General features: G+C 41.1%; 1 protein-coding gene across 1 annotated transcript in view; it reads right to left on the bottom strand.

The window, feature by feature from the left end:
• Positions 1–25,148, bottom strand: part of hs6st1a (heparan sulfate 6-O-sulfotransferase 1a) — a 97,992-nt gene extending 72,844 nt beyond the window's left edge. The window contains exon 1 of the mRNA XM_027148516.2: positions 24,256–25,148. Coding sequence (XP_027004317.1) covers positions 24,256–24,761 — 506 coding nt within the window. The 5' untranslated portion in view covers positions 24,762–25,148. The remainder of the gene's footprint in view (positions 1–24,255) is intronic.
• Between the last annotated feature and the right edge of the window lie 1,162 nt (positions 25,149–26,310).

Raw genomic sequence — 26,310 nt, 5'->3', positions numbered from 1 at the left:
AAAAATACCCCGCAGTGCTGTACCTCAGACCCTCAAACACTCAAATTGATGTGCTGTTAGGCGAAGGGGATGGATCTTCACCTGAAGCGAGTTGCTAGGATGGCCTCAGGCTTCTGTTTTCTCCTGCAACTGAAGTTCGAGGAATCTGTTTGAAGAAGCTTTAAAGAGTAAAATGGCTAGCTGTGTAAGAATGTTTGGTCCTTAACGCTTGCAACGTGAAAAGGGTCCACTGTTCCACTGTTTTCTTTTGTTAAAGCCTGTTGCCTCTGTTTGTGAAACTGCTGGTAGACTCTTTTCTCAGTAAACCTGCTGCAAATTTCGCAGTGTGAGTTGCGTTTGAGACATCTTGAAGTGTTTTTCTTACGGAAAACAATTCATGAATCGACTGTGGGTCTAGTAATCGTACCTAAGTAGTGCTTGGTTAGATGACTTTAAACTGACGACATGTTTTCATTATTTATTTCACCAGCCCGGATGGATGGATGGATGGATGGATGGATAGATAGATAGAATATATTCTTCTTATTCATATATCTGTGTATCTGTGCGACTTTCCCTGTAGAAAAACTTGCATATGTTCGGATCTCACCTCCTGCAAATAAAAATACAATTATAAACTATAAAAATCTCTACTCCCTTTTACTCCCTTTTTTCCTTATCTCCTCTCCGAACACTTCCGAGTTCCCTTCGGGGGATAAAAAAGCGTAAGTGCCTGAGTGCCCTTTTTCCTCATAACTAGCGGAAGGGAAAGGACGTGATGCATCTACAGTAATGCGTCGTATTATTAAATTTTCCATTTTGCCGATGACTGCATCAAAGCTGTCAGAAACCGCAGCATCTGCTCTGTTGTTCTCGTTTCGGCTCAAAAGGAAGGGGGGGAAAAAAAACAATTTCAAGATAAGAAGAAGAGGGCAAGAACTTCTGGAGCATCTGGGATAAAATATGAGAGAATGTAAAAAAAAGCTGTTACTTCTGGGTTATTTATATATATATATTTTGTATTTCTTGTAGCACTGAATACACTTTCACAAAGGCAGATGGTACACAATCCTCATTAAACTGTACATGTGGCAGCCTGGGAAACCCTTCACACTGTCAAGTTTTGTCATTGTCTTCTCTTTCTCTCTCTCTCGCTTTCTATTTATACATATTATATATAGTTTCCTGAAAAACTACCTGTAAAACGTTTCCCAGAGGTTTTCTAAAGTTCCGACAGTGAAAACTAGGAAACTGCCTTTAAAGAGAACGCCCCGACTCTACGTCTACGTTTATAAATCGACCTGCTGACGGAAAACATACATTACAGACCATTTTTAATCACCCACCTGAGGTAAAAGTCACTATACAGTATATACGTATATCTCACAATATAATTTATGGAGATTCTGTAGCTTCGGAACAAAAATCGCACACTGTAAAATAATCGCAATAATAATAATAATAATAATAATAATAATAATAATAATAATAATAATTGTGTGACCAAAAAGACGGTCGAAAAAGAATGTTCTGGAATTGAGAGAAACATTGTATTAAACTCTCAGGTGTGTTACTATAGTGCCTCTATGACCTTCGTCTATAAGACAAGAGCAACGCAAAATTCGCAAACTATGGGATTGACGATGGGGAAACGTAAGCGAAACTGGTGCTAATGGACGGAAAAATTAGCCTTATTACCTCAAACTCACTTTTTCTGTTTACGCAGCTTAAGCCCCGATCACTGATCGATGACCTAAGCAGGAACAAAGTGTTTTTCATACTTTTTCGTTAGAGGGCCGTCGCCATACTGTCTGTTACAGATTTTCTCAGGCTTGTAGTGATCACAGTAAAAAGTTGCTGAAATCACAGTCACGGTAAAACCGGTTTAGAGTTTGAAAGCACGCGTTTATGCATGTGTGTGTGTGTGTATGTGTGTGTGTGTGTGTGTGTCAGATGTCACCAAGCCCAGAAAACTGTCACAATCAGGAAGGAGGGAGACATAGCCATATGCAGGAAAGCTTCAACTGAATGGGGTTTAATAAATAATAAAGACAAAACAGTAAAAAGACGATAACTAAACCAATACGACTGACGAGGAAATAATAAGGTAACAGAGACGACACTTAACTAGACATTATTCACATTCAATCTAATTCATTCATTCATTCATTTTCTACCGCTTTATCCGAACTTGTCGGGTCACGGGGAGCCTGTGCCTATCTCAGGTGTCATCGGGCATCGAGGCAGGATACACCCTGAACGGAGTGCCAACCCATCACAGGGCACACACACACTCTCTCATTCACTCACACACTACGGACAATTTTCCAGAGATGCCATTCAACCTACCATGCATATCTTTGGACCGGAGGAGGAAACCGGAGTACCCAGAGGAAACCCCCGAGGCACGGGGAGAACATGTAAACTCCACACACACAAGGCGGAGGCGGGAATCGAACCCCCAACCCTGGAGGTGTGAGGTGAACATGCTAACCACTAAGCCACCGTGCCCCTATATTCAATCTAATAATTCACTTAAATACTCGTACAATGATAAGGAACAGGTGTGTGGAGACAGGGAGGAGTGAACGAAGGCGGGGCAGACACGTGACACGGAACAACAACAACAGTAATAACGACTGCACATGGCCAAAAGTCCGGGCTGATTCCAGACAAAAACACAGCAAACCTTCTCTTCCCTTTCACACACAATTAAACAGACATGTACATGGATTAGCACACCATTTTATTCTATCCCTCCATCACATTCTTGACATGTACACAGGTGGGCGGTGTGATATGACACCATTTTTGAAAGATGCAACGTGTGTGTGTGTGTGTGTGTGTGTGCCCACCTGTCAGTCCCATGCATCATCTCCCAAGGTTCTCTAAGCATAACAAGGTGATAAAAAGAAAAAGGAAAGAGCTACGAATAACCTTTTACTTTAGGTGACCTCGACCTTGACCCTAATACCACTCCCCTACTCGCACCTCTCAAATCAGCACTGTATGACCTCTCTCTAAATTAGCATGTGTATGCTACTGTACATGTTTTCATGCATGTTCTGCCATTAAAAACTGGAATCTATTTTATTCTTATCCTATTGTATGAAGTAGACTCCTGTGTTGTTTTCTTAACATGGATAAACAGACAAAAACGTATTTCATTTACGATGTTTCACTTCGTTATATGTCACATAAAAGTTTCCGTTGTGCTAACAAGGGACAAAAATTTCATTTCTCCCTCCAAGCCAATTAAATTTCCTTTCTTCGGAGCTCTGCAGGGACGACTAATGAGATTAGGACCCTTTCGCTGAAGCATAATGACATTCGAATTATATTATATTATATTATATTATATTATATTATATTACATTCATAACAATGTTAATATTCTTATAAACGTCTCTAAATCTTGGCTGAAAGTGAACTGAATCTAAAAAAAAATGTAAAAAATTTTTTAATTATGCTACCACCACCATGTTTCACTGTAGGGATGATGTACTGGTATTTATTCCTTTGATCCAAAGTCCATATGAACTTCCTAAAAGGACTAAAACATATGCAAGTCTTTTTACATTAGAGTTTTAGTCGTTTGTTTAATAGGTTGGATCAATTCTAGCAATTTTAATCACTAACAAAAAAATCTTTTTTTTTCCCTCTTTAAATTGCCCCAAGATGGTCTTTGTAGGCATTCTCGAAGCAAAAGTGCAAAAAAATATATATAAATAATTAATTATAATAATAATTAATTACTAATAAAAATAAATAAAATAAAAAAGGTCTATAAAATAAATTACAAACAATAAGAAGAAGAAGAAGAAGAAGAAGAAGAAGAAGAAGAAGAAGGGAAAAGTGCTAGGATAAAAAAAAACTTCAATGTATTCATATTTTGACCTGATCAGTCCATTCATTCATTCATTTTCTACCGCTTATCCGAACTTCTCGGGTCACAGGGAGCCTGTGCCTATCTCAGGCGTCATCGGGCATCGAGGCAGGATACACCCTGGACAGAGTGCCAACCCATCACAGGGCACACACACACTCTCATTCACACACACACTCACACACTATGGACAATTTTCCAGAGATGCCAATCAACCTACCATGCATGTCTTTGGACCAGGGGAGGAAACCGGAGTACCCGGAGGAAACCCCCGAGGCACAGGGAGAACATGCAAACTCCACACACACAAGGCGGAGGCGGGAATCAAACCCCCAACCACTAAGCCACCTGTCATGAACGCGGGACAGAACAGACCCAGATGCAGGATTGCGAAATAAACAGGGTTTAATAACACAAGAACACTAAACAGGACACGGACTAAAGACGGAACAAAACAACAGTAGATTCCACACTGCACAAGGCAACACATCACAGTTAAATACACAGGGTAATCACAATAGGAAACAGGTGTGTAGACAGGAAGGAGCAGACGAAGGCGGGGCAGACACGTGACGAGGAACGTAAACAGATGCACGTGGCCAAAGTCCGGGCTGAGTCCTGACACCACCGTGCCCCCCTTGACATTTGTTTATTTATTTATTTATTTATTTATTTATTTATTTATTTATTTATTTATTTATTTATTGGTTTTTCCATCACCAAATTTCACACTTTCATTCCTTCAGTTTGGGGTTACAAAGTGTATGAATCAATAGAAATATATATTTTGGACCGTTATAGACACAACAGCACATGTGGTCATTAGAAGAATACACCTTATATGAAAAGGCATGATGAAGCGAGGCTGTGGCTCATTTGGTTCTAGCTCAGACTGCAGGATTCATGCAACATTAACAGACACTCTTGTCCGGTTTTCTCCTAAATGTCTTTCGAGGAGAAGCAAAAACTAGCTCATTTTATATATCAAAACATGCACATTTTATCCTATATGATTAGAAATTCCACGAAATGACAGATGACAACTGTAAGTTTAGGGTAAGTCGTAGGGCATTAGAGGTTTAAAACTCACATCATTTGTCATTATATACTGCACAGATTAACAAATACTTAACCTAAAGCAAACGTTTTCTATAGGTAGACATGTGAGTGATTTGGACCTGAAAAGTAGAAAGTAGAGTTGTTCTTTCACCAGCTTTGGCAGCATAAGCACTCCAAAGAGTTTGGGGTTATTTTCAAAGACCAGACAAGTTTTCCTCAGTGGAACCAAGATAAAGCTGGAAGCACATATCGACTTAGCCACGCTTCATCTCCCGGGATATGAAGTGCTGAGTGTCACTTTTTAGCTTGTGAACTGCTTCAGGCAGAGACCCCACCACCACCACCACTCACCCACCCCCACTCCTCCCCTCACACACATATGGGGTGCTCAGCTCCACTGAAGCATAATCCTTCCTGACATTGCCCAGACCTGACACTCAACTCACTGTCAGTCGCTGTCACCTGCTGCCATTACAATATGCACCCCTTTTGCCCACCCCAACACACACACACACACACACACACACACACACACACACACAAACGAATAAAATACCTACAGTATATGGTGTGATTCTGAAAAAAATTAAAAAATCAACGACATTTTTTAGCGATTACAAGAGAAAAAGTTTTAAGAAGTCCTGAAGACTTAACGCCATGGTGGAACACTGATGCTGACGATTCCTTCCTCAGTCTCCTTACAGAAAGTTTCACCATACCAGCAACTGTGTCGTGACATAAGGTCGCAATTAGTTTATTATAAGCCTTAGATTTTAGATTTTAGTAGAAATGGTAGAATGAAGTTACTGTATTTTGCACTTATAGCCAAAGCTGCCGATCTACATAATGAAACGACACCTTCCGACCAATCGGAATGAAGAATTCACCAGCGCTACAATGAACCCAAATTAGCGTTAAAATGTTCTAGATAATTGTACAACCTCTTAACATTGGCTGCCTTCAAAAACACCACCGGATCGTTCACAATGACAAAACCGACTACAACTGCTTGAGGTGCTGTCCTGTAACTTTTACTTTTACAAAAAAAAGTAAACAAAAGGACCAAAACTCGTCGAGAAAGCTTAATTTCTCATTAAAACCCGCATCGACAAGTAACAAAATTCTCTTTAATAGGAACAACTGTCCTTTGTCCTCTTTTATTTAAAAACAAGTCTCCCAATTTACGGTTCATCAGTGTTCCCTTAAGGTTAATGAGGCTACCACCAGGCTGCAAAGGCAAGCATGGGGTCCGCTTAGGTTTCTAATGAAGGTCTTGCTCCTAACAAATTTCCTTTCGGCGAATGTCTCTCAACTAATCAGTGCCAAAGTGGGAAGAAATCATAAATTACGTAACACGACACCAGTCAGCTTGATGTCTCTCCTTGAATAGTTTTTGTTTTTAATACTTAATGTTAATAGGGTGCCATAGAGCGAAATTAACGTGTAATTCCATCAAGATTAGATTTATTATGATTCCTATTAAGGATTGCTGCAACTCTTGCGATGAGGATGTTGTTTGCTTTCTCTGTAGCTTTGGAGATAGAAAACCAAGAGAACTTTAGCTGCCTGTATGTATGGTAGTGCGATGCCGTATTGTTTTGCGGTGTGTCCCAAAAATAGACACGTTCATATTTTTAGCTATGTTCCAGATCTGGAATATTGATTTTGTAAATGTTTATTTTGCCGGCTTGCAAACTGTCCTGCAACCTGATTGGTTGTGGTACTTGTCACATAGCACGTTTTTGAAAACCTGTCAATGTTTATGGCTAAAAACAAGAGTGAAAGCGCTTTCTTAAGTAAAAGTGGACCCATCATATTAGGAGTACACAGTTAAATGTGTGCAGGTCGTTGAAATGGGGGAGAAAAAAAAACAAAAAACACAAACCCATAACATTTTTTTGTCAGATTTGTTTTGGTTTTGTTTTAGATGAAAGGTTACGTGTACAAAGTTTGTTTAAAATCTCACTTGGCTGTATGGTCTAGAATGGTAGCTTATATTTTTATATGTTAGTGAATAAAGACTAAATAAAGTCAGGATGGCCTTGAACGGAATCAAAACTTGCCCGGAGGAGTCGGATAATTGAACATACTTCAAGCGTTTTATTGCTTTAGTTGTTAAGGCCAGTTCTGATTTGGTCGGTTGATATCTGCGGGAGTGAGGTGACTCAGCTTTTCTCCTTCTGTTGCGTCACTCCAAATTTCGATAGTAGGCTTCCGTTGTGATGCGTTTCTTTATGTCCGTCCTTCCTTGAATCTTGAATCTGATTGGTCAGGAGGTGTTTGTTCATTTTCTGCCGTTTCCGCATCGCAGGTTTCCATAGTAACACCGCTGTTTCCATAGTAACACCGCCTAGTAATCCTTTTTTTTTTTAATTGAATGAAGTAATATCAATTAACAAATTGGAAAAAAGGAGGTTATAAACCTCCAAATAGTCCATGTTTAAATCATCTGATAAATATAAATATGCTCGTGTAAACTTTGCTATTTCAACTCGACACTGTTGTTTCAGGTGTTTAATGCCTTACATATTTATTACAAATTACATTTGTTCTCTCCTGAGTTAAGCCCTGTACTTTATATTTGATTTGGCAGCACTACAAAGAAAAGCGGTGTCAATACATCATAATTCAAACTGAGCCGAACTGAATTGAAGCCTTTATCTTACGGCTGGTTAACAGCCGGCGTTTAGAGCAATCCTTCATAAAGAGAGACCTGCATATACACTGGTAGATACAATAGAGGAATAGAACACAATGGAATAAGACGGAGGCCTGGATGAGGGTGGATTGATGGTGGTGTTGATTATGTTTGGTGGGAAACACACACACATACACACACACACACACACACACACAAATACACACAGCTGACAGCAAGCCTTTTGTTAGCAGAGGAATACAAGCAGCACACACCTGGCTGGACCTTGGTAAAGAAATGACAAAAACAAGAACAATAACTACAGTGCAAAATGGACAGAGGTGAGAAGCTTCGAAAAGAACATGACAATATGGTGATTGTGTGTTTTTGGATATGAGCTGAAAGCTTTTTTTTTATTAAGCACAGAGCTATTCAGACTGTCTCTCTTGATCTGCCTCTTCCCCTGTCTTTGTGTGTGTCTCTCTCTGAATCGCTTTCTTTGTGCTTTCGGCATCCCATCCGTCTGTCTGTTTTCTATCTCTATGTGTTCCATCTTTGTGTCTCTCTCCGTCTCCCATGTCTGTCAGTCTCTCCATCCAACTCTCTTTCTATCTGTAAAATTCGTTCTCTCTCTCTCTCTCTCTCTCTCTATCGATGCCTGTGTCTCTCCGTCTCTCTCTGAATTTCTCAGTCTCGTCCTCTCTACCATCATTCTGTCTTTCTTTCTATTCATCTTCCCCACCCCCACCTCATCTTTGTCTGAATTGTCTGTCTGTCTGTCCCTATGTCTCTAAACCCCACCTCTCTCTCTCTCTCTCTCTCTCTCTCTCTCTCTCTCTCTCTCTCTCTCTCTCTGACTAAGGCCCTTTAGTCGAAACCAAAGGCATGTGACAACAGTCTGGCTCTGGCACAAGAGAAACAGCATCACAGATGGCAGCTAGATGCAATATAGGAAGAGAACTTTTATTAATATTTCAAACAGGGGCATGTACCCGTCAGAAGATTCTCTCTCAGTCACACACACACACACACACACACATACCGTGAGTTAGTCAACACAAGCTCCACTGTCTTTAAAACGGATAGAGGTGGATACCTTAAATCCCAAAAATGGATAGACATCTGTTGGCTTTTCACAAGTCAAACTACTGTATGTTCCAGAGCCAAAACATTTTCAACCCTGACCGCAAAGGAGTGAAGTCCAGAAGAACCCTTGAATCAGGCTGGATAACGATTCAGCCAAGATCCTCCGAGTCGCAATGGAAAGCTATATATATATATATATATATATATATATATATATATATATATATATATATATATATATATATATATATATTAGTCTCCATCTGTCTGACTAAAGGTGACTCGGTAGGTCTGACTTGAATGTGCTTTAAAATAGTTTTTCATTTTAGGTTTTGTAAAAAATAATAATAATAAAAAAAGATTTTGCCAAGGTTTTGTCTGAGCCTAAATGAAATAACACAGCAGGGGGTAGAATGTGGAAAGTGAAGACGATATAAAGGAAAACAATTTACAGTCACTGCTGTACCAGGTATATCATACGGTCTATACATTTTTAGATAAATTAGGTATCCAGAATTATCTAGAATAACATGGGACAGAAGAAAAGTGTTGTTCAAGATAATAAGACAAACAGAAGGCGCAAATATCTCGTCAGGACACTGAAGGAGGAGTTAAAGAAGGATGGTTTTCTGCAGGTGAAGCTCACTTGCGTCAAGATTCGGCATGCCTGTTCATTTTTGAGATGTTTTTCTACTCGCCGCGGTTGTACAGAGTGATTACTCGCATTTTCTTCTGACATCTCACACCGACAAAGTGTTTAGATGGTGTACAAAGTCTAGAGATGTACATGAAGCAATAACGACATAATATTACACCCTTAATCCTGTCGTTTTTAAAAAAAAAATCATCTCTATAATATAATAAATATATAATAAATACAATCTCAGGTATTGAGCTCAAGACATGCCGTATATTCCAGTAAGTGTGCCCTACGGTCATTGAAATATAGAAGGAGGTCAAGTGCTTGAACAATGCTAGTCCGTTAATGTGTAGTGGCCTTGGGGAAGTGAGAGACAGGGGTGAGTGGATTTGGAGAATGGCTCCGGGGTCACAGCGACTGCATATCTTACAGCAGAACCTACGGCCCAGAGGATTAACACACCCACCCGCTCACACACACACACACACACACACACACACACACACACACACAAACACACACACACACTCTTGCACGAGGAACAAAAACGAGTGTGTACACTCCTACAGGGCAGCTCTTAGCCACATTATGCTAATTGTTAGGGAGGAGAAAGGGGGTGTTCATTAATGTTTATTAAAGATGTGTGTGTCTGCGTGTATATAGAGGAGTAAAGACAGCTGAGGACACACCGGGGACAGGGGAAGGGGATTAGATGTATTAACACAACCCTAATTACCCCTCAAGGGCAGGAGAAAATTTAGGGACCGTACTTAGGGACCATATCTACTCCATACTTTGGGGTTTATTTTATCGCAGTTCGCAGAACCTAACTCAACCCGAGAGGGCCAACACTACCACCAGTGTAAAGTATCACGCATCACTGAGTGTGAATGTTCAAGAATCAATCGCATACCAGAACTCCATTCAGACATCAGTACAGACAAGTCTGAATGAAGGACAAAGGAAACAGGACAAAAGCCAGTAAAGTGCTGACTTGCTCAGGCGATGTGGGTGCACTTTGGGTTGTGTTAATGCAGAGATCACTTCCTGTGAGGAGCTACATCAATCAGCCAGCCGTGGTCATAGCGCGAATGGCGATGCCATATGGAGCTATCTGCTCGAGTTATGTTACACAATCTGCTGTGGATGTGCCAGACAAATTCTGGCCTTTCCACACAACAGCATGGTTGATGGAGGAGAGAATGTGTTAGCGAGAGGTGGGAGGGAAAGCGAAAAAGTAGAGGAGGGGGGCTAGACTGGGAGTAGATGAACCGATAATTGACTATGTAGTATTCTGTACTGTAATATTCAGCACAAATCATTTACATGGGAAATTGAAAATAAATCTTCACCCCTGTTTTGTAGTACAGTAGTCTTTAAATGAAATGAACTTCATTGGGAGGTTTTAGCCAGCTGAAGGTATAGACATTTGCTGTTCACCCGAGGGTGTGAATACTTTTCGCTCCCAATGCACCTGCAGGTCTTCTGGTACATGTTTCTGCCAGCTTTGCACATCAGGATCCTGAGGTTTTTGGCTATTCTTCTTGGCAGAGTTTCTCAAGCTCTGTCCGCTTGCATGGAAAACATGAATGAACCGTAATTTTCAAGTCTGCAGATTTCTGCAGATTCTCAATCAGACTCAGCCCTGTTTTGGCCATTCTAAGATATTCCAGTGCCGCTTTGGCAGGGTTGTGATGCGTGTACAATCTTTTTCTTTTAGGACAGCCATGTATTTGGCTCCATCTGTCCAAACCCCAATCTGGACCAATTTCCTATTTCCCATTTGCATGACGCTACCACCACCAATCTTATGCCAACACCATGGTTTCCACCAACTCTTCAAATCGTCCACTAGTCTTCAATAAAGCTCAACATTCCAGAGTGTTCGGCTTCGCTAATGCGAGCTGTGGATCTCTTGAGCTCGTGTAGGGTTATGCTTGGCTTCTTGGTTGATCGTCTAAATAATAAAACATTTTTAGAGTCAGCGTTAACGCCAAAGTTTGAGTTTTTTTTTTTTTAAACTAAAACCTGATATTGCTTTTTGAGCAGTAAGCCACATGCCTGGTCTGTGAGTTTGCTTTGTTCAAAAAGCTTTCATTCAGTAAATAATATGATATCCAGTTTTTCTTCTGTTTTCATATTAGGTCAGTGAAAGTTCATTTCCTCTAAGAAAATGGTGGTTTGGAGCTTGTCGGGTTGATCATGAAAAACAAACCGTGAAAAAACCCAGTTAGAGAGAAAGCCAGAGGAGGAAAAACAGGTGTTTAACACTTCTTCACACATGCCAGCCTTGCAAAATGAACGAGAAACAAAATTTCTGTCAGGACCACTTTGTCAAATGAGAATTTATTAGGCATTGGCGGTATGGTTCTGTTCTAGGCAAGAATGCATGCGCATGCATGGACAGAGCGGGGAGAGCAGCAACTAGAAAATAGAATATAACCACCACCACCCCCCCATAACAGAACCATTAATCATGCATAGTATTATTATTATTTTTTATTTTTTTGGAAAATAATAAATGAATAAATGGATAAATAATTAAATAATTAGCGAGAGAGAGAGAGAGAGAGAGAGAGAGAGAGAGAGAGAGAGAGAGAGAGAGAGAGAGAGAGAGAGAGAGAAATATGTGGAGATTTATGACAAAGACTGGTACAACAAACACAGGTTCCGAGATGGTGGAGTCGGGGTTGGAGGAGAGAGTTTAAATCGCGGGCAGCAGCGAAGCGCTAGAGATCGGCTCAATGAATGGGAATTTAAATGGTCGGGTAATATGGGTGTCGTAACCGGATTGGTGCACGTCGTGGACAGCTGATTAACAGCTGATGCACGCTTGACGAGGCCTGCCACAACTAACACCATGCTTGATAATTCCCATTCTAGAAGACATAAATACCTCTAGTAGTTATAGCAAGTAAATAAAACAAAAGAGAACAAATGAAAAAAATCAGGGTCTTTAAATCATCAACTTGCTTCCTTTCAATAGGTTATTTAAGGTAAACCTTTCTTGAATGGAAAACATGAATGAACCGTAATTGAGCAACAAAAATACAAAAAGAGAGAAAAAGGAAGGAGGAAAAAAATAAATAACTCAGCTCTGCATGAATGAACAGTCAGGATGTATATTTGCATTTGTGCACCATCCTTCAAGCTGAGCTACTTTGCAAGAGGAAATAACAGAGAGACATATGGAAAGAAAGAAGAAGAACAAGAAGAAGAAGAAAAAAAAACTCCTTTTAAGGCTCTCGCTCCTAATCGCGCCTGGATGACCTCGAGCGAAGGTCGCCAGACAAATTTTGGAGCACGGGTCTTGGAGAAGGAAGCTAATTAAGCGTGATCACATGACACAATTTGAGCATTGTATCACCGAGAGAGATCTGATCCATTTCTGATAGCCACTACACCGCTTCCTATTGGTTCTCATCCCCCACACACAGCCTCAGGAAGCATGTAGACCTAGCATAGAAGGGAGAAGGACAGACAAATGACGGGGAAAAAAATTCTGTGGCCTTCCCAGCATGAAAAAGATAGCACACACACACACACACACACACACACACACACACACACACACACACACACACACACACACACACACGTACAGTAAACTGATTGCTTAGGGCAGATGAAGGTCTATGGCAATTATCAAACTCTACATTTTTAACGATAATGAAAAGATGGCATTGAAAATTCATTAAGCTTTATTTGTACATCTTTATAAGCTCAAAAGTTCATTCGTCATACATTTAGTAAAAAAAAATGTTAAAAAAAAAATAAAACCTTAGGTTCTAGCAAGCCCCTGGGACAATAGAAATGGTAGCCAGCACCTTTTGACCAATCAGAATTGAGCTTTCAGCATTCAACTTTAATATACACACTTTATTAGAATGAAAGAAAGCCAAATAAAAAACACACTGCGGTGGCTGAGCTGCTTTACTGGACGATTTCACCGTTTAGTCGTCTTCATCAAGTTTATCAAGTCCACGACCACTTCTGCAGCTCATGTTTATAAAAGTGCACCATTACAAGCCTCACAAAATGCAGTTAACAGAAGTCAAACTTTATATGAGCTACATATAGAAGCTGAGACGACTGCAGAAGATGAATCGTACTGTCTGTGTACAAGACGAGTGGATTGCAGAGTGATGCAGACAGGGGTGAACCACAGGGGTCAGTCTTTGCGATGTGAACTGACAAATCTGTTCGATATTATATCGTCCAAACAACGAGGGGGAAAAAAATGATGTCGGCTTCTTCGCCAAGACCGGTAGAGCTCGAGTTCTATTTCTCGTTCACTTTTCATCAGTCTCATATAGTTCCTATTTTTCATGGTCAGTAGTATTTCACTCACAGAATCCCTTACCTCTTCGTTATTCTGTCCGCTATCCTGCACATCTCTCTCTCTCTCTCTCTCTCTCTCTCTCTCTCTCTCTCTCATGGCAGGACATCATATTCAGTAATGAGGGCTCTACATGCTGACAGCCATAACTCTTCCAGTCCCAGTTCTTGGGTCATCCTTGAATCTTGCTGAGCTTTGCTGATAGAATATTTACCACCAGCATGCAAGTAAATACTCTCTTTATTCTTCCCTCCAATATTTTCCACCAGAAGAGGCAGCGACATGATTGCAATGGCATATTTTATTCTCGCTATTCTGCATATGTCAATTTCTTGACCTTGCAAGTTAAAAAAGAGACAAATTAACCGTTAGAGGTTAGCACATTCGCCTCACACCTCCAGGGTTGGGGGTTCGATTCCCACCTCCGCCTTGTGTGTGTGGAGTTTGCATGTTCTCCCCGTGCCTCGGGGGTTTCCTCTGGGTACTCCGGTTTCCTCCCCCGGTCCAAAGACATGCATGGTAGGTTGATTGGAATCTCTGGAAAATTGTCCGTAGTGTGTGAGTGTGTGAGTGAATGAGAGTGTGTGTGTCCTGTGATGGGTTGGCACTCCGTCCAGGGTGTATCCTGCCTTGATGCCCGATGATGCCTGAGATAAGCACAGGCTCCCCGTGACCTGAGAAGTTCGGATAAAGCGGTAGAAAATGAATGAATGGATGTTGTGTTCGTTGTGGCTAACACTAATAGTGTTCCCAATGATACATATATTATCACCTATTTTATATATACACCACATCTATGGTGCACAAAGCTTGTTTTTTATCTCTTGGTGCACACAGTTGGCACCTCTTTCTTTTGCCTCCTCCTTCTCTGGTTGGCGTAAATGTTGTTGCTGTTGCTTGCAATTCTCTGACCAATGCAGCAGAGGAGGGTGTTTGTGGAAGGTGTTAGGACCCTTGAACGAAGGGCTCCACCGTGATTTTGCCATCCTTATGACCTTCTCTCAGGTGGGGATGAGAGAACTGTATGAGAGAACCCATTTTTGAACTGTAAGAAGACCAGAACATCAGCTGGGTCTTCTTCCTCATCAGATTTGACCAAGTTACACAGTAGAAGGGTTAAGAACGCTGAATTCTTCAGCAATAAAAAAAAAGTCCATTGGAAAACAAGGACTTTGCTCAATCGATCAAACAACTCCCGATGCTTTTATGGTACCTCTAATAGTCAAGGCTGTATTGTAATATGGTTTTGCGGACAAGGCTGTATGCTTAAGCCAATTATTCTAATCACATTTGTCACACTTTAGTCAATATTGAATCTCGTCTTACGGAAGCATCTTCCCATGGAGTTATGGATCGAGTGGTGAGAGAGCAATCCAGCCCTGGCTGGAAGTTCTTGCTGATATTCAGACCAGGTGGCTGCACGAAAGAGTGTCAGCAAGACTAGGTCTTGAATGTCCTCTCAGGGGACACTCGGAGGCTCTGCACTGCAGATTAATCTAGTTTAACATGACTGCACCATTTGAGGGAGTCCTAATAGCTGGAAATCCTCTGTCCTAGAGGAATTGGAATTTGTATCTTATTCGGTCAAACAAAAAATGAATGAAAAGCAAGAGGGGACATGAACTTTTTCAGAGAACCCTTCCAGAAAGCAGACCTTTTGTTATTCTGGTCAGATTAAGACTTGAAAGAATGGCAAAATTAGGACACAGAAATGTAAGAACATAAAGATCCTTTTACATCTTCATCAGCCAATGAATAATTTGTTGTTATTCGTTATCAATCCCACTGACATTTTGTTTCAAATGAAAATAGGTTGAAAGGAAAAGCTCCAGTTTAAAATATTTCTGATGCGTTTAGAGAGTCCAGGCACAATTATGATGATCTCACGTGTAAAGGATAATAGTCAGATTTCACAGTTAGCTCCTAAAAACCAACAAACAAGAGCTTCTTTACTCACCACGAGAATGCAACGTCAAAATAGTGGGTACTTTGGTACAAAGGTGGAATTCAAAGTTCTATGAGATGTCTATGATAGTATGGTTAAAGTCTAAGCTTACGAAGCAGATCTGTTTTGATGAATCTACATACAAGGAGGAGGTTTTTAGATACAGAAAAATCTAGGTCTCAATAACACTGGCACCACTATAAGCAAGTGGTAAATTTGTGCATTGAGGGTGTTGCACAACACAGTTAACCAAAATGATGGAAAACCATGTCTCGAAACCTCTGACATTTCTGACAAATATTTTGTCCATTCTATGAAAATTGACCATTTCAAATGAAATTAACTTGTTCCATTATTTGTTCTGGGGCACGGTTGCTTAGTGGTTAGCACGTTCGCCTCACTCCTCCAGGGTTGGAGGTTCGATTCCCGCCTCTGCCTTGTGTGTGTGGAGTTTGCATGTCTCCCCGTGCCTCGGGGGTTTCCTCCGGGTACTCCGGTTTCCTCCCCCGGTCCAAAGACATGCATGGTAGGTTGATTGGCATCTCTGGAAAATTGTCCGTAGTGTGTGAGTGTGTGAGTGAATGAGAGTGTGTGTGCCCTGCGATGGGTTGGCACTCCGTCCAGGGTGTATCCTGCCTTGATGCCCGATGACGCCTGAGATAGGCACAGGCTCCCCGTGACCCGAGAATTTCGGATAAGCGGTAGAAAATGAATGAATATTATTTGTTCTTTGGCTAAGATTCCTCGAGTGCAAGAAATGGAACTTTCATGGTTCCAATGGTGTCATGTCAAAGACACAGTGGACTCACAAGAAAACGCATTTGTGCCAAGAAGATGCAACTGTAGATACGATGAACAATGCAAATGTACACCAAAAACAGCAGAACAATTGACGAGGGTAGAGAGGAATGCAGCTGTCCACCACTGAACCAGGAGTAAGCTGTTCAAGGGCTTGTTTAAACAATCGTCACATGTGACAGCTCACCACTTAAAGTGGCATCCAAACTGGAATCTATAAACAAATTTTGTCTCTGGGCCAAGCTTCTGGTTTGCAAAAGCAGAGATTCCGCAAAAGTTTTCCACGGCCGATGGTAGCCTCTTGCGAGAATAGCTCAGCGGGGGCTCTAGCGATGAGTGACAGTTCTGTGCCTGACTACAACTCGCTTATTGCTTTTCCCCACTATCTCTGCCTTTCTCTTTCTCTCTGAGCTGCACCATCAGTATAGCCTCATGGGGAGAAGAGCTGACAGACTGAGTGGCATTCTGGGTAATTCCCAGGGGCCTCTTGCAGGCAATGATGAAAAAAGTGGCAAGTTCCAAAGTGGACACAAAGAGGAGTAAAAGCTGGGTAAACTGAACAAGCATGCAAAGGGTGATATAGCGGGAGAAGAAAAATACTGATGGAAAGGAGCAACAAAAAATCCTCCCAGAGGCTTATAAATGTCAGTCCCCTTCTTTCTTTCTGACCCTCAAAAACTCACTTTCAAATATTTTCTGTGCTATTCTACACTCTGAAATGCTTCCCATTCTTTTTTTCTCACTCCCCTCCCCTCGTCTTTGCTCTGCAGAGGCAATAAATCAAGGACTGGTGCTTTCTCCTCCCTCCCTTCGACCCTCCTTTCAGGAGATAATACGGCGAAGAGCTGCTGAGGACAGCTCGACTGCATCACCAGGAAAAACACAGACAATGTTACAAGACATAACATGGCTTATTCTTTATGTCAGCATCACCTTAAGTGGGGTTAGTGGAGTCGGAATTGTGGAAAAAAAACTTGGGAAAATCTCTATCTTGCAGAAGAGATGCTCCTGAATGAGATTTCACCTCCTTTTTAAGAAAAAACTACTGGACATCAGTCTGATCGTTCATCGCCATTGGTCAGTTATGTTTATATCAATGTGCTCATTCCGATTAATTAATAGCTTATATGGCCAACACTCATCATCATAAATAATGAGGATCCTTTAAAAGCACTTAATGAACATGGAAAATGTTGACATCCTGTAAAGACTGAGAGGGAATGAGTCTCCGGTGGTAGACAGCGTACCACATGATCGAGGTCTTTTGGGTTCTCGGTAACATGAAAAAGTTAGTGAAAACACTTCCGGGTTTTGCCCTGATAGGAAAACTGTTATAGGTCAAGAACTTTCCCATTTTCTTTGTCTGAATGAGGAATAACCTCATGAAAGCCATTTGGAAAAGCCTGGCTTGTTGCCTTTTCATACATTCTATACCATCGCTCTTAAAGCTGCCATTGATTCTTTACCAAATGATAGAATGGACCAACAAGAGGCACTAACACTGAGAGCATTCTCAAGTCAGGGCTTGCCTTTTGTGTCCACATTCCCTGAGTGTGAACTGGGCCTCTTAGGCTTTGTTATTAGCTTCGCCACTGGAATTGTTGGCGTGTTACCCTACAAACAGTGAAAGTCAGCCAACAGACGGTGGCTGACATTCAAAATACGTGAAAAGGTGCATTTTTTGCAACCTTACAGTAGACACAAAGTAATTATGCGGCTCTCTCAAGCCTTACCTGTTTCTGCTTTTGAAGGTCATCAAGCGAAACACTAAGCGATACAAAAAAAATCACTTCCACAGTAAGGGTGTGTTTTTCTTCTTTTAAAAAAAAGCGGAGTTTTCACGTATTACGGCCGCACGTGTTTAGCTAGGAAAGGAGAGGGAACTCAGAACCTTTCCTAATTAAAGCTCGGCTGAGTTCCAACTCCCATGGAGAGCGTGGAGGTCCTAATTATGAATAATAAATATGTTTGTTAAATCGGTCAATGCATGGCAATTTGTTCTCAGCACAGGAAATCAATCTGAAGCAATTGTCAAGGGGCTTTTACCTGGCGCAGGGTTTGCCTGAAAGGACCTTTTAGTAAAATCTCTGTTTAAGCAAAGTCAGTGAATCGCTTGCAATGAAGAGCCAATATTAAGAAACTTATTAAGCGTTGCCATAACATAATAAGCAATGCCATGTTAGTAAGAAATACTAGGACTAGCAGGACTACTAGAACATGAGGCCAATGAAACGAAAATGATCAAGCTAATAGTGAGAGTTTAACAACGTTTTAAAAACTAATAAAGGGGTTCAGGTTACTTGAGGTTAGACAAGGACTTGGATTAAAATAGCACTGCTCTCATTTCAGGGTCTGGCTAAATGCATTGACTTGATACATAGATAAATTGGAAGCGCTTGATGTTTTTGATGTTCAGATAAATTGAAGCTGAAAGTTGTTCGGGAGTTAGGAGTCTAATATTATAAGAACAGATCCAAGTACAAGGCAACATTCAGAATACTCAATCGTGTTTGAAGAGCGCCATGGATTGTTGTGATGGGTTAGCACACACACGCTGCCTCAGACATGGTGGCCATCTGACTTGCTGAACTCTTGTAGCTAAATCCAGTGACGTAATGAGAATTATGGAAGTGTATTGTGGGGGAGTTTCTTAAAACCCAAACCTCTATTAGCTATGTAATGCTAGATTTTTACCAACCTTATATAAATACTAGTGGTAAAACTGCAGAATGATTATGGTGAATGCGATGTTGTAAATGTTGCAAAGCCAAATCATGTAGGAAATGTATTGTCAATATACCAGACTACCAGACTATACCATACCATCAATAAACCAGATCACATCTTCGCATTTCCAAATCTTCATTAATTCGTTCAATTATTAATTTTCTACCGCTTATCCAAACTACCTCGGGTCACCTGTGCCTCAGGTACTCACCTGTGCCTAATTTTTTTATCTCAGGCGTCATCGGGCATCAATTCAGGATACACCCTCGAGGGATCGCAGGGCATCCAAATTATCATATATGAGTAAACTGAATATGAGCAAATTTTACCATATAAAAATTGACGTAGGTTTTGGACCGAAGCCGCCAAGGATGAGTGCCACATCGAAATGTATTGGAGGACCATTTCTACAGTTTGCACAGACATGAAAACAGAAGAAAACCCTTTTTTGCATAACATAAAGATGCTTTCACTGTTCCTACTCTTATAAGTCGGCCATTATCCAATTTGGCTCTCGTCAACCACGCATGATTCTATTGTTTCCTTGTTTAGCAAGATTTCAATGCATGTATGCAGCAAGCACAAAAATGATGAGGAAAGTTGGAGTAAGATGCTCTAGGGTGTTGATTTCTCCACTGCAGCAGATGGGCGTAAGATCTGACTTAGGGCGTAACAGGTTTTGGATGGAGCTGTGTATAATCCATGCTGATCTGATGGGATTACCACACAAGCACCAGGCTGTACCTCCAGAGGCCGAGCTTCGAATTCAAAGTCACTATGTCACAAAGGCCTGACCAAGAGAGACTGGATCAGCTGAAGGTTCGGCAGTGGAAATCTGGCAAAGAAACTCCAGCCATCTGGTGTGTTCTTGAACCCAGAAAACAAAGCGACACTTTTACAGGGCTTGGTAATGCTGGACACTTGTTACATTAGAGGAATATTTCATAGTAAACTGCTAGATGCAATACTAATTATAAACAACTGCTGCTTGAAATAAATCTTCAACACAAAAACTGTATTAATATTAAGGACACATCGATCGTAAACTAAAACGTGCATGTCGATGACACAAAATAACAGCTATCTAGCAATCAGACAAAAAGCTCTGTGAACTCATGTACTCATGTGGTCGTAAATTAAAACGTGTACAGTATGTCGATGACACAAAATATCCAGAAGGAGAATCTACAGCATCACACCTGCCTGATCTGTTGGTTATTTGTTGGTTGTTGCTAGCAAGGACCTAGTAGAGAAACTGATGAACATGAATGAGAGCAGTTCAGTCCTGCGAGTACTGAACTCTGAGCCATGCTCACTTCTTTCCTTCCAGTTTTTTAATGACCGTGCTCACAGATTATTGTTCTGCGCACTCTACTTGCTTGTGCTATATATCTCCAAGATGCTGTTTAAATGCCACGAACGCCCTGATTGCTTAACAGGACTTATCAGCAACGGCGAGTATCGAAAATCATACTCGCACTCGTGTTCGTTTAGGAGAATAATGGAACTGATGCATCTCGTGTTGATATGAATAATTGCTAATATCTCCTGACTGTAGAGTCATTGAGCAGCCACGGTAGAGCGATTTCCCGTAATTCCTCCTCAACAGAGGCCATCTCTCCTTTCTGCCGTATCAAGCACTTTTGAAGAGCTCTTGAACAATATCAATCTGTGACCCTGGTGCTTTCTAATTCACCCATTCTCCTCACTGTATCAGCTACTGACCCCATTTTACCCACGGATCATTTCATCCCTGCCTGGCAGACCTGGAGTTTTACATATATTCCCATACAAGATACAGACAAACATGCTAATTCAAATCTGTCAATTTGTACTAATTACTGCCCACGGTACTGCGGCTTTTTCATGCTATCCAGCCCTCCGGAGAAACGATATAATACACACGCTAATAATAGGCAGCGTATATTATTGCAACAAATCTTCCATGGAAATATATTCAACTGGAATGTCTGATCTTCTGTGCAGCTCCATCCCCCTAAAGCTGGAACGCATGCAGGAAATCACCTAGAGTCTTTGATTAGAAAACGACACCTTAGAGAGAGAGAGAGAGAGAGAGAGAGAGAGAGAGAGAGAGAGAGAGAGAGAGAGAGAGAGAGAATGGATAAAGTGAGAGCCTCTTAAAATGAAAACGAATGACAGCAGTGTTATGGCTGGTTTCTCGGCCGGTTTGTTGGCCTAAGAGTCGAAATCTGGTGCAATATCTTTAAATAGGTAAGATGAGAAGAGTGTGAAGGATCGGAAATAAACTCCTAACACCATGCGCTTTCTGATGCATTAATTAGACCGCATCACAGAAGTGCATAATGCGTTTTTTTTTTTCACCTCACACTCACTACTATCTTGCATATGACACTTTTTTAACCATATTAATGAATATTGTGTCATTAGAGGATGTAGATACAGACAGGGTTAAATCAAGCTAATGTCACACTTCTGTCTCAAGCACTTTCCTAGATAAATATAGAATTTATGCAAGTGGTAATAGCTCCAGGATTGGGGTGCCATTACAATTGCAGAGTGTAACTTCTGGAGAAAAAAAAAAACAACATTATTTTTCCATGTCAAAATCAGAATCTCCACAAGTCATCCATAAAAAGTTAGAAAATTATAACCACATCCAGGCTTATTAATTTTGAACAGGAAGTCGCATAATCATTTCAGAACATTTTCGGAACATCATAGCGGGGAGAATTTTCACAGATTTCAATTTGTGAGAGTTGAAAGTTTCACGAACGAAAGATCGTAAGTAAAATATAATCTGAAACAGAACAGAATTCCATAAAATCGTTAGATCTTTGTGGCGTTAGCGTGTATGCGAAACAGATTTGGTGAATTTGCTCATTTAAAGCAAAACGCAGCCTGCCATTAAAAGAACATTCTAAAGAAAAAGGAAAGAGAGAACGAGATCGATTTTTGATTTGTTAAATGAGTGATAAAAATTCCTTTCTTTACTGGAGAAAAAAAAAAAGATGCCCTGAAGGTTGTGAGACGAGTTTGCCACAAAGTCACTACAGTGCCCTTGACTAAGGTGTTTAACGCTCAACTGATCATCTATACACAATCATATTCTGCCTCAGTGCTAAGACATGCTGGATAAAAGCAGTTGCCAATAAAATAAAGCACTGGTATGATAGAAATGTTGGGCTTGGACGTCCAAACGACTCGTGCTGCTCTTTTAAGGTGTTCTTCGCTGTGTGAAAAGGTGAAAGGTTGTCCCAGATCAACCGTATTGCGACGTCTATTAAAATTAACCTTGTAGCTTTAAAAATAAACAAAATCTAATACTCTGTATTTGCTATCAGCAAGGATGGATCTCGTATACAAACATTGCTAACAAATCATTCTTAGCCGGGATAGAACTGAAACGATTTTACCACATAAAAAAAAAACCCAGCTTTTTTTCCACCAATCAACAGTAATAAGCAGCTACTCTATTTTGTAGCCCCGCCCACTTGTTTTCTATTGGCCGGTTTCAAGAAACAAACTGCGACTTGAAATAAAAGAAGAAAAAAATTGTCGTGTACGTCGTTTTTGTTTTTGCTTTGTTTTTCAAGTATAATGAAGCTTCTGTCTTTATCCCTTATTGCTAAATTAAAAACGGACGTTAACACGTTTTGATTACGAGTAAGAAAGCAAAATAAAGTAAAGATGTTGCATATACTGTATGTTTCGAGCAATTTTACTCAATAAAAGCTGGAAATATTCCTGTTCTATTCGAATTTCAAGCCTGTCTTTTGTTAAGGAAGTTTATTTGTCTTTGAAATGAGTAAATATCTCAGAAAAATCTGTTTTATCTTATAGCTTTATCTTAAATGAAAATTATTTTTTTATTTCACTGTATTTCTGATTAGAAATATTCAATAAAATGTGTGTGTGTGTGTGTGTGTGTGTGTGTGTGTGTGTGTGTGTGTGTGTGTGTGTGTGTTTAAATCAACTGTACATTAAATTTATCGCTCTGCATGAAATCCAGCCTCTTATCTAAAAATAAATGTATATAAGCGTAACGATTAGTTCTGCCCCTCACGTTTTGGGAAACCACCGAGAGCACAGAGATGATGGACAGGGAATATTAAAACGGATTTACGCGTCCGGTTGACTCAAGGCCTGTTTTGAAACCCCAGTCAACGCTGCTGGAATGTCTCCTGTGTTTACAAGAGGGCCGTTTTACTACACAGTAATTTTCCACTCCTACTGCACATCAGGGACGTTCCTACATCGAATTGATCCTGCCACACACACACACACACACACACACACACACACACACACACACACAGAGCGTAAGGCAAGTTAATCAAGATTCTATAAGAGTTAATGTAATATTGGGGAGATCTTACTTAAACAGCAAAATCTCGAACGTTGACTTTACTTTATTTAGCGTGTGCGTGTGCGTGTGCGTGTGTGTGTGTGTGTGTGTGTGTGTATAGCTGGAAAGGTATGTAATACACTATGTACTAATTCATCTTTTTTTGTCCGTTTGTCCAAAAAAAAAAACAATATTGTGAGCATCTTATTTGACTAGATAGATAGATAGATAGATAGATAGATAGATAGATAGATAGATAGATAGATAGATAGATAGATAGATAGATTCTATCCACATTTCCAGGTGAAAGCTACATAATAAAGGTACTAAAAGTTCAAGCCTGGGGGCAAAGCATAGAAAATGTTTCATCTCCCCCGTTTTCTTCTTGTGCACCTGATTTCTTCGACCTACATAACAAACTTGCACGAAAGCCACATGTCAGTGAGTGTGGAAACTCGGACCAAAAGCAGCAGACCAAAAAAATGAAATAAATGTAACCCTCTTCTGAACTTCTCGTCCCGCCTGGGTTCTGGACTGCTTCCCTGACGGACAGCAAGTTAAGGTGCAGTTTAGTAATAATTTGCTCTTTCTGCTCAGAAGAACTTTTCATACATCACTGATCCAAGGCATCTGGTGTCTCTGGAAACATTGCATACGCATAGCTATAGTTACACTGTACATGATAATTGCACTGCACATGATTATAGAAACTGGTGATGGATCCAGATGCTGAAGAAGACGCTGAAGAAGACAGACAGCTCAGTGTGTGTGTGTGTGTGTGTGTGTGTGTGTGTGTGTGTGTGTGTGTGTGTGTGTGTGTGTGTGTGTCACCTTTGGTTTTTCAGTTTGCTCTCCTTCTTATTGATAACCCCGGGCACGCAGTTAGTGAGCTCGGTCCAGTCGGCGTGCAGTCCGCAGCTCCAGCCCGTGGAGAAGCGCGAGAACAGCCAGGTCTCCTTGCTGTTTGGCCGGTAGCACGTGCACTTCTTCTGGCCGGGTCGGCAGTCACAAGGCAGCTCGAGACGCACGTTTTGGACGAGGTGACGACCGAATGTGGTGCCGCCGGTTTTTTGGATGTGCAGGAACACAAGCACGTCGTCGCCCTTGATCTGAAAGTCGACGGCGCGCTCCAGGTCGCGTGCGGGGAAGTAGTACTTCTTGACGTAGTGTGGGTCGGGCGTGGGGAATGCGTCGGCGTCGTCGTCCTCGGACGCATAGGCGCGCGGTAAGCCGAAGTTGGACGTCACGGCACCGGGTGCTGCGTACTGATAGAGGATGAGCATAAACAGCGCCGAGCCGACGACGGCGAACAGGAACTTGCCGCTCCTCTCGACCATGGTCCCGTGCGGCGCGAGTCGCGCGCTACCATCGGCCCGCTTGGCGGAGCGGAGCGCGGCGGCGCGCGGGCCCCATCCACGGAGCACGCGGCGCACACCAACTCAACTGTGTTCCGTGTTTAAAACAAAACAAAAGAAACACACACGCAACAACAAGCGAAAAAAAACAACAACAACCGGCGAGACACGAGCGTTCAAAATCCGACCGCGTGCGTACGGTCTCCAGCCTCCTCTTTCGCGCAAGTGGAAAGCAAACGCGGCGCGTGTGATCGCCGGGATTTAAAGTCCTCTCTCTTATCGACTTGGAGCTCCTCGCGCCAGCTGCGTGCACGGCCGCGCGCACCAGTCCCAACACCATCTCTCTCTCTCTCTCACACACACACACACACACACACACACACACACACACACACACACACACACACACACACACACACACACACACACACACACACCCCACCACCCCCTCCAACCCACTCGTGTAGGGAAAATGCGCGCTCCCGATTACACGCTGAAAGAGACGTCGCTTTTTAACTGCACTGTTTTGTTTGTTTGTTTTTATTTTAGCATTAAATTGTAAGTTTAAAATGAGTTGAAAACAATAAGCTATTAAATCACTAAATTAAAAAAAAGAAAACAACATTAAGAATAATATAGCCTAATTCGAATAACAACAATGACATAGTTATGATATAATAAGATATAAGGTGTAATATGATAATTATTACAAAATAATATATATATATATGCTGTGCAAGTTGATAGGAGATTGAAATAATTGGCAAATTAATTAATAAATACATTTAAATGAATAAATAAATACATTTTACTTAGGCATGCTATATTATACATTAACAACCAAGTGTTCTTGTGCATTATACATTTGTTAATTTTATTTTTTTATTATTGTTTTTTTTTTTTAATTAATATCCCAGTGGCACAACACAAGCATCTATGAAGCGTACTGTATGCTAATGAGTTGATGAGTCAGGAGTTTTATGGCAAGAAAACACTAAAATGTGCAGGGACTGAAGGAGAAGAGGGTGGGAAACACTGACTCAGCCCATGAAGGACCTTATGATTTGCTGATGAGCTGAACCAAGGAGAAAAACATGCATGCATTAGAGAGAGAGAGAGCGAGAGAGAGAGAGAGAGACAGAGAGAGAGACAGAGAGAGAATACTGTATGTATCTGTTCTGTTCTGTTCTTATGTCATATGTCATGTATGTCTTTTGTTTTTCCCTGAATGTGACTCCACAGCTAGTGGGCAGTGTTCAGGGCACATGTTAGTGATGAAATGCATGTCTGGGCTTCAAAGGTTCACTAAAAGACTAAACCAAATACAGGATATTGTTTAAAGAGGGGGATGAGATTAAATGAAATGTGAGATGGAAGATTTCTAAATTCCAAATCTCTTGATTGGTAAGAGCAGGTTCTGTTTGAATGGGTATTGTTCCACCTGTCAGAATCTGCATTGCTTTTGCTCTTTATCTCTTCCTGCCTTTTCACAACACACACACACACACACACACACACACACACACACACA

The sequence above is a fragment of the Tachysurus fulvidraco genome, chromosome 1 (assembly GCF_022655615.1).
Source record: "Tachysurus fulvidraco isolate hzauxx_2018 chromosome 1, HZAU_PFXX_2.0, whole genome shotgun sequence".
Classification (NCBI taxonomy): Eukaryota; Metazoa; Chordata; class Actinopteri; order Siluriformes; family Bagridae; genus Tachysurus; species Tachysurus fulvidraco.
Note: the sequence above shows the minus strand (reverse complement) of the source record. Positions and strands in the feature narration are given on the sequence as shown.